General features: G+C 49.8%; 1 protein-coding gene across 2 annotated transcripts; it reads left to right on the top strand.

Moving 5' to 3' along the window:
* The first annotated feature begins 308 nt into the window (after nt 1-308).
* piwil1 (piwi-like RNA-mediated gene silencing 1) lies at nt 309-8,315 on the top strand. Of its 2 annotated transcripts, none has more exons than XM_084690288.1 (21): nt 309-531; nt 1,191-1,268; nt 1,364-1,454; nt 1,640-1,768; nt 1,911-2,125; nt 2,748-2,869; nt 2,973-3,053; nt 3,158-3,355; nt 3,545-3,653; nt 3,735-3,861; nt 4,110-4,227; nt 4,480-4,594; nt 4,937-5,124; nt 5,277-5,349; nt 5,620-5,820; nt 6,225-6,328; nt 6,565-6,635; nt 6,797-6,950; nt 7,096-7,221; nt 7,363-7,510; nt 7,848-8,315. In XM_084690288.1, the coding sequence occupies exons 2-21, from the start codon at nt 1,200-1,202 to the stop codon at nt 7,962-7,964; spliced, it is 2,556 nt and encodes an 851-aa protein (XP_084546414.1). In that variant the 5' UTR covers nt 309-531; nt 1,191-1,199; the 3' UTR covers nt 7,965-8,315. The 2 variants fall into 2 exon arrangements, with proteins under 2 accessions (XP_084546414.1, XP_084546413.1); XM_084690287.1 differs by having other exon boundaries at nt 310-531; nt 1,171-1,268.
* The last annotated feature ends 106 nt before the right edge of the window (nt 8,316-8,421 follow it).

The raw sequence follows: 8,421 nt of genomic DNA, 5'->3' as shown, positions 1-8,421 counted from the left end.
ACAGACAAATATTATCAGGGTTACATGATCTTATGAGATGATGGCCTTGATAATATGGCCTTGTCTTATAAAAAAAAATACTTCTAGGCCCTTTTGGAGAGATACTCCGATTCTCGGTGTCACTGGTCTATTAGATCGGACACAGATCTGTCCTTTAACGCCACCTAGTGGATTTTTCGATAGATCGCAGCAGACAATGTATAATCGCTGTCAATCCTTGCCTGGCCTGCAGCACGAGGCCACCTCGTGCAACATTAATGTCCTTGCGCATATCCAAAATAGTTCCTTTATTCGTCGGGGATGATGTGTTGGATCTTTGTAACATGTAACAATTATTGTCTAAATGCTTTGGTATACTTTATAAGATCACTGAAATAAACTACAGAAAGGTGGTATAACTGTATTTACATAACAGTTTGCGGAGTGGTATATGGTTGTGACATGACCTATATCAACCTGGAGAAGGAGCGCAATATTTCAGTACGCAGCTGCCTGTCAGTCTTAGATTAATTAATGAACTAGCTAGAGAAAGTAAGTAATGAACGTTATATCTATGTTTTAGAGAATATAAATGTAGAGGTTTCTTACATATATTACATAGTCTTATAATACACGAGTATTCGAAATCGATTACAAAACTTAAAACGAGCTCACACCTACCAATTAACGCTAGTTAGCTTATTAGCAATCCTAGCTACATTTTGTGCCTCGCTCGCTTAATGGCCATTATACGTTTTATTTCCTGTTAAATATGTGCATACCTATGTTAAGTGTTGTATGTGTAACTAGAAATACATAAAGTCGACAAATCTCCCATATTTTCAAATTACAAGAGCTCGCTTTGTTAGGTACTTGCAGGAGCCATACACGTGCTCAGCGAGTTTGTTTTAACGCGGTCCACATTAGTGACGACTTTGGTCCAATTCCAGTGAAAGTATATTTGTTAAAGGAACGTTACAAATATTTGCTGATGTAAGATTTATTTAAAAGTAAATGGCTAAATGGCTACGACATGTTCATGATGTCTCCATCTTATTAGCATTTAGCGACCTAATTGTGATCTCTGATTTGGGTGCATTTGGTGCCGTATTTGGGTGCGTGTGAGTTACACGGCCTAACATACTGTAGCAACACGTGGTAAGTAGCTAGCCATCTAATCTCACTCTACAGGTGATTCTGCAATTTACCAGAAACCGAAAATGACAGGTCGCGCACGAGCAAGATCTAGAGGCAGAGCACGCGGTCAAGAGACCGGGGCTCCCGGAGTTGTGAGTAAAATATGCATGATACAAGAGACATCTGTCGTGTCCCATTGTGTATCTGGCAATAATTATACTAAACACGGATATACTCACTTTCGCAGACTTCCCAGGAACCAGCCCCCCCTCAGTCTGAAGGGGACCTCGTGGGACGCGGAAGACAGAAAACGGCTCCGGGAGTGGCGGCCACAGAAGGTGCAACTCCCTGATCACCAGCCGCAATAAATTCACATTTTTCACTGTCGTGATCATAAATGATGCGTTTACCTTGATAAGAGTGTATGTCATTGTATAGTTTATTTTTTATAAGATGTTAGGGGGAAACTTTTTATTGATCCATTTGTATTGGTTCTGCTCGTCTTTGGTGGTCCGCCCTACAGCTGTTCTCCAGATATCTGCAGGCTTTCAGCAAGTGAAGATTGGAGAGCGAGGAGGACGTCGCCGGGATTTCCACGATGCAGGAATCTACACCAGGCAGGCCATGGACCACGTCAAGGAATCCAAGACTGGTTTGTGCTTTTCAGTCGTAACAAAGCGCCATTTAACATGTTTCCATTGCTGTCGAGTTTTGCATTATTTGAATTAAAAAAAACTAAACAAGCCTCTTTATTCTTTACATTCGTTTGTAACCAAGACAACTTTTTTCCCCAGGTACTTCTGGCTCCCCCATTGAACTGAAGGCCAACTTCTTCCGCATCCTGTCCCGGCCTCAGTGGGTGCTGTACCAGTACCACGTTGACTTCAAGCCCCCCATGGAGTCTTGCCGCCTGCGCTCCGCCCTCCTGTTCCAGCACTCTGAGACGCTGGGCATGGCTCGCACCTTCGACGGAGCCCTCCTTTTCCTGCCTCACAGGCTGCCCAACCCGGTAAGAGCCCTCCAGCTGGCACTGGCTGGCTGTGACCAGCGCACACTACAGATCCATCAAATGTTCAAAAATAACCATGGTTTACCAAACTGCTGTACAGGAGGTAACATTATGATTCCAGAAAAATAAAGCATATATAATAAAGGTTCAAGTAGAGATATCAAAGTGTAAGTCTTTGGAGCAGGCTTGATTAGGTTAGATACATGTTGTGATGATATTAATAATCAAATATATAAGGGTAGAAGGTTCCTGAGCTCAGTCATAAATGGTTATGTAGATGGATAAATGTACACAATCCCCATAATGGACTTGGACTTCCAGCCAGGCTGAAATCCTGTAAAAGGATGAATAGATGTTAGTAGCGAGGCTGTAAATGAGCTGAGAAGGCCAGACGTGGAACACTTAGGTGGCTAAGCGGGTAGAGCATCGGGCTAGTAATCTGAAGGTTGCCAGTTCGATTCCCGGCTGGTGAACCCAGCCGGTGCACATGACGTTGTGTCCTTGGGCAAGCCACTTCACCCTACTTGCCTCGGGGAGAATGTCCCTGTACTTACATTAACTGTACTTACATTAAGTTGCTCTGGATAAGAGCGTCTGCTAAATGTAACACGGTGTGCTGTAGGAGACAGTGCTGCACAGCGAGACAAGACACGGAGAGAAGGTCCAGATCACCGTCACCCTGACCAACGAGCTGCCTCCCACCTCCCCAGTGTGTCTGCAGTTTTACAACATCATCTTCAGACGGTTAGTAACACTTCCAGCCCACTGGGGGGCGTAACATACTGTTCCTCCTCCCTGGTATGAGCTTCCCCTGCCTGTGACCTCTGACATGGTCTGTCTGATGTAGGGTTCTGAGGATGCTGAACATGCAGCAGATAGGACGCCACTACTACAACCCTGACGACCCGCTCAACATCCCCCAGCACAGGTTGGTAACTCAGAGGCTGAAAGTGCTGCTGGGAGTTGTAGCTTTCTCTGAGTCTTGTGTTTGTGTAGATACTAAGTAGTGTGTACTGTGTGTGTGTGAGGCAGGTTGACCATCTGGCCTGGCTTCACCACCACCATCCTGCAGTACGAGTCCAGCATCATGCTGTGCACAGACGTGAGCCACAAGGTTCTGCGCAGTGAGACGGTGCTGTCAGTCATGGCCGGCCTGAGGCAGCAGTGTGGCGAGCAGCGCTTCCCCGAGGCCTGCACCAAGGAGCTGGTGGGCCTCATCGTGCTCACCAAGTAAAGCCCCTGACTCACCCCCCCCCTCACTAACCCCCCTGAACCCTCCTCACTGTTAAAAGTCATACTGACCATGTTGATGTTCACTCTGATCCAGGGCCGTGTATGATCATCATAAACGGCCAACCCCCCCCCCCCCCCCCCATTGTTGACTCTACGGCCTTGCTCTGATCCAATCACCATCTCCAGGTACAACAACAAGACCTACCGGATTGATGACATCGCCTGGGACCACACGCCCAACAACACGTTCAAGAGAGGAGACGCGGACATTTCCTTCAAGAACTACTACAAGACAGTAGGTCCTCCTGAGATGAGGGGGCGGGGATCGTCCCAGGGTGTGCTGCTCTGAGACCAGCTGATCCTTGTGTTTCCGCAGCAATACGGGCTGGACATCGTCGACAGCAACCAGGTGCTTCTGATCAGCCACGTGAAGAAGCTGGGGCCTGCTGGAGCTCTGCCCCCAGGGCCAGCCTTGCTGGTGCCTGAGCTCTGCTACCTCACAGGTACCTCCACAACACACCTGTATGAGTGAGTTATCAGTGCTCATGAGGTCATAGCCACATTCACTACTTTCCCTGTTAGACGGTGTCCAATCAGAGCAAACCACGGTGTCCAATCAGAGCAAACCACGGTGTCCAATCAGAGCAAACCACTATGGTTGATTGAACCACTGCTGGTCCTGCAGTGTGTATTAATGTATTTCTTTTTTTTTTCTTTTTTTTTTGCCTATTTTTCCTCAACTCCTCAACAGGCCTGACCGACAGGATGCGCAGCGACTTCAACATCATGAAGGACCTGTCGTCCCACACCAGACTGACCCCGGAGCAGAGAGAGGGCCGGCTCACCCGCTTTGTCAACAACATCCACAAGTAGGCCGGCCATGTCTGGACCACTGCATTTACTGTAGAGTCCTAAAGCCAGGTTACCGTGGTGCGGCCCATCAAGTAGAGCGTGTACCGCTCTGGGTTTGATTCCAGCCCGGGCCGTTTCTGAGTGTATTCCCCTTCTCTCCCCCACACATTTCCTGTTCATGTCTGTTGAATAAAGCCATAAAAAGCCCCCCAAAAGAGAAAAGCATTGTGGTCAACAGTCACACAGTGACCACTTCCTCGTTTGCCCAGGAACACTGAAGCAGAGAAGGAGATGAGTACGTGGGGGCTGAACTTTGACAACAAGCTGCTGAACCTCACTGGCAGAGTCCTCCCAGCAGAGAGAATCATCCAGGGCTCCAGATCGGTAAATAACATCACTATCACACGCTTGGAGCTATTGGGTTTTCTAAACCAAGTGGTTCCCAACCCTGGTCCTCAGGTACCCCCTGTCCTGCATGGTTTAGATGTTTCCCTGCTCTAGCACACCTGATTCAAATGAATGGGTCGTTTTCAGCTCTGCTGAAGCCTGTTGACGACCATTCATTTGAATCAAGCAGGGAAACATCTAAAACATACAGGACAGGTGTCACCAATGCCAAACAAACCTGTCTTCATAACTCAGTTTTCAAGCCTCCTATCATAATGACACTTCAGTTAGCAGGCTCACAAAACACAAGCATTAACGGGTTGTGCGTCCTCTCCCCAGTTTGATTATAACCCCTGGGCGGCCGACTGGACCAAGGAGATGAGGGGCCTGCCCCTGATCAGCTCCCGGCCCCTGGAAAAATGGTGCATCTTCTACACCCGCCGCAACTCAGGCGAGGCCCAGGCTCTCCTGCAGACGCTCAACAAGGTGTCCCAGCCTCTGGGCATCCGCATACAGAGGCCTGAGATGTGAGTCAACCTACGACCACCACAGCGCCATCTAGTGGCAGCACTTTGCGATGTGGATTTCATGTGACATGTCGACCCGCTGCTGTTAGAACAGTAGGGTGAGACGGGGGCGTTTTGACGTGTTGCTGATGCTCTGTGCGTCCTGTGGCCAGGGTGGAGTATGAGGATCGTCAGGAGGCTCTGCTCAGGGCCCTGCAGCAGCAGGTCCACCCAGACACCCAGATGGTCAGTCTGCATGGCACGCTGACATTCATTCTCTTTTTTTGTGTTTTTTTTTGGGGGGGGGGAACTTCTTTTAAAACGGGAGGTTCCAAGATGATGCGTTTTTATACATGCACTCCGTTCAAAACATACATGTACAGGTGGAACGCAGAACACACACACACACACACACTGCCCTCTCCAGCCAGACCTCAGATGGAACGCAGAACACACGCAGCCCTCTCCAGCCAGACCTCAGCCACTTGTCTCTTCCCCCCCGCCCCACTTCCCCAGGCAGTGGTGGTGTTGCCCAGCAACAGGAAGGACAAGTACGACAGTGTGAAGAAGTACCTGTGTGTGGACTGCCCCACGCCCAGCCAGTGTGTGGTGTCCCGCACCCTCAGCAAGCCCCAGGCCCTCATGACCGTGGCCACCAAGATCGCCATGCAGATGAACTGCAAGATGGGAGGAGAGCTGTGGAGCGTGGAGATCCCGGTGAGTGTGGCACGCAATCAGTCTCCACCAATCGTATCGCGAGGCTGAGAAAGCATTGTGGGTTATGACCACATGGGTTGTGGTGAAGCATCTCGAGGCTGAGAATGCATTGTGGGTTATGACCACATGGGTTGTGGTGAAGCATCGCGAGGCTGAGAATGCATTGTGGGTTATGACCACATGGGTCATGGTGAAGCATCGCGAGGCTGAGAATGCATTGTGGGTTATGACCACATGGGTCATGGTGAAGCATCGCGAGGCTGAGAATGCATTGTGGGTTATGACCACATGGGTCATGGTGAAGCATCGCGAGGCTGAGAATGCATTGTGGGTTATGACCACATGGGTTGTGGTGAAGCATGGTTGTAGTGTCGGCTTTATGTCACCTCTCTCGTGCCCCACAGCTGAAGCAGTTGATGATCGTGGGGATCGACTGCTACCACGACACGTCGGCAGGGAAGAGGTCCATCGGAGCTCTGGTGGCCAGTCTGAACCAGGGCATGTCCAGGTACCACCCAGCCCTTCATCCTCAGCTCCTCAGGGCTGCATCGTCTGCAGTGCCCCCCTGCCCTCCTCCTTAGACACCAGGTCCTGGGGTGGGTTAGCTGAGGGGAGCCGTGTTGGAGAGGTGGTCAGGTGTTCGCATCTGAAGAGAACTTGGGAGATGTGAGGCAGCCAGATGTGACAAACTGACTGACAGTACGAGTGGCCATTTTGAACTGCAACTCTAGCCTGTTTTCCCAGGTGGTTCTCTAAGTGTGTGCTGCAGAACCGGGGCCAGGAGATCATGGATGGGCTAAAGGTGGCCCTGCAAGGCAAGTCCAGTCGATAGAAAAGCCTGAACACATGAGCTACAGAGGACCAAGGCTAGAGATGTGTGACAACTCCTACCTTGTGGTAGTCGATGTTGTTCTTAGTTTCAGCATCTGAATAGGAACGTTGCCATGCGTGGTGTTGAAGTGACGTGTTGTTGCAGGCGCTCTGAAGTCCTGGCTGAAGTACAACAACTGCCTGCCGTCCCGCATCATCGTGTACCGAGACGGCGTGGGGGACGGGATGCTGCAGAGCGTGGTCAACTACGAGGTGCCCCAGATCATGGAGTCCATCAAGACCATGGGCCAAGACTACGCGTAAGACCAGCGCACTGACCAGCTCTCTGACCATCTGAGCCAGAGCTTCCATTGTGTCTGTCCTCCCCTGCACACCACCCCACCTAAGGTAACGTGAACAGATTCTGGTTGGTCTCATGCCTGTGCCCCTCCCTTCTCCCTCCAGCCCCAAGCTGACCGTGGTGGTGGTGAAGAAGCGCATCAGCTCCAGGTTCTTCGCCCGCATCGATGGCAAGCTGGCCAACCCTCCCCCTGGCACCGTCATCGACACCGAGGTCACCCGCCCCGAATGGTACGCCCACCTGTCAGGAAACAGCCCTGGATTAAAATCCCTCTGGCTTAACTAATATAATACTTAAAATTGTGTGATCGATGTAAATGCTCCTGTTTTGAGGTGTTGGCGCGCGATGTGCTTGTGCTTGGTCCTACCCAGGTATGACTTCTTCATCGTGAGCCAGGCCGTGCGCATGGGCAGCGTGTCACCCACCCACTACAACGTGGTGTACGACAGCAGCGGCCTCAAGCCTGATCACATGCAGAGGCTCACCTATAAGCTCTGCCACATGTACTACAACTGGCAGGTAGGACCGCTGAGCTGGACGGGTCTATACCAGCCTCTCTCTGCCCTGGGTGGACGTACTACACTTACTGTTTTGATAGTCCTCCAATCCCAGTCCTCAAGGGCCCCTGTCCTGCATGTGTTAGATGTTTCCCTGCTCCAACACACCTGATTCAATTAAATGGGTTGTTATAACGACCATTCATTAGAATCAGGTGAGCTGGATTAGGGAAACATCTAAAACATGCAGGACAGCGGCCCTCGAGGACTGGGATTGCACAGCCCTGCCTTGTGGTCCTGCAGATGTTGTGACTGGTAAGCCTTATTGGAGTATTGTGTGTGTGTGTGTGTTCTTCCAGGGCATCATTCGCGTCCCTGCTCCTTGCCAGTATGCCCACAAGCTGGCCTTCCTGGTGGGGCAGAGCATCCACAGACAGCCTGACTCGAACCTGGATGACTTCCTCTACTACCTGTGAGACGAACCCAGCTACCCTGCTGGGGGCTAGGTCACTTCTGTTTTTGAGAGAACATTTAGTTTCTACAAGTGTTGTTTTAATATTGCTTGTTTACATTTCAGTCATTTTGAATGGCTACTTGATTTGTTTCATATTATGTTCCATTTAGTCAGTACGTCTAAAATTCATTTGTTTTAGTAATCAGAAGAAGAAAAAAATGTGCATCAAATTCTATTTGAATGTTTGCTGAATAATAAATAATTTTAGATTATAGTTCTAACAGTTCTAGCATTCTGAAAGATCCCAGTATCCTAGTAGCTGAATTGCCACCTTTTGTTTACCTACAAAATAAAGCATTCTGGCCAGAGTTTAGAGAGGTGTGGGTGTGCTGGGTCGTGGATGGATGCTTACAGGAGTTGGCAGAGGGGATATTCCAGTCGGTATGGGGAGGATGTCTCCCTCATCTTGATAACCATGT

Source organism: Hypomesus nipponensis, chromosome 24, assembly GCF_054491055.1.
Source record: "Hypomesus nipponensis isolate SF chromosome 24, ASM5449105v1, whole genome shotgun sequence".
NCBI classification, from domain to species: domain Eukaryota; kingdom Metazoa; phylum Chordata; class Actinopteri; order Osmeriformes; family Osmeridae; genus Hypomesus; species Hypomesus nipponensis.
This window is presented reverse-complemented; position numbering and strand designations above follow the sequence as displayed.

Bases quoted from the DNA above. Each gene is read 5' to 3' on its own strand.
- piwil1 (XM_084690288.1), top strand. From the start codon at position 1,200: ATGACAGGTCGCGCACGAGCAAGATCTAGAGGCAGAGCACGCGGTCAA. The intron at 4,595-4,936 runs GTAAATAACATC...TCCTCTCCCCAG, and splicing joins TCATCCAGGGCTCCAGATCG to TTTGATTATAACCCCTGGGC. The intron at 7,222-7,362 runs GTACGCCCACCT...GGTCCTACCCAG, and splicing joins GAGGTCACCCGCCCCGAATG to GTATGACTTCTTCATCGTGA.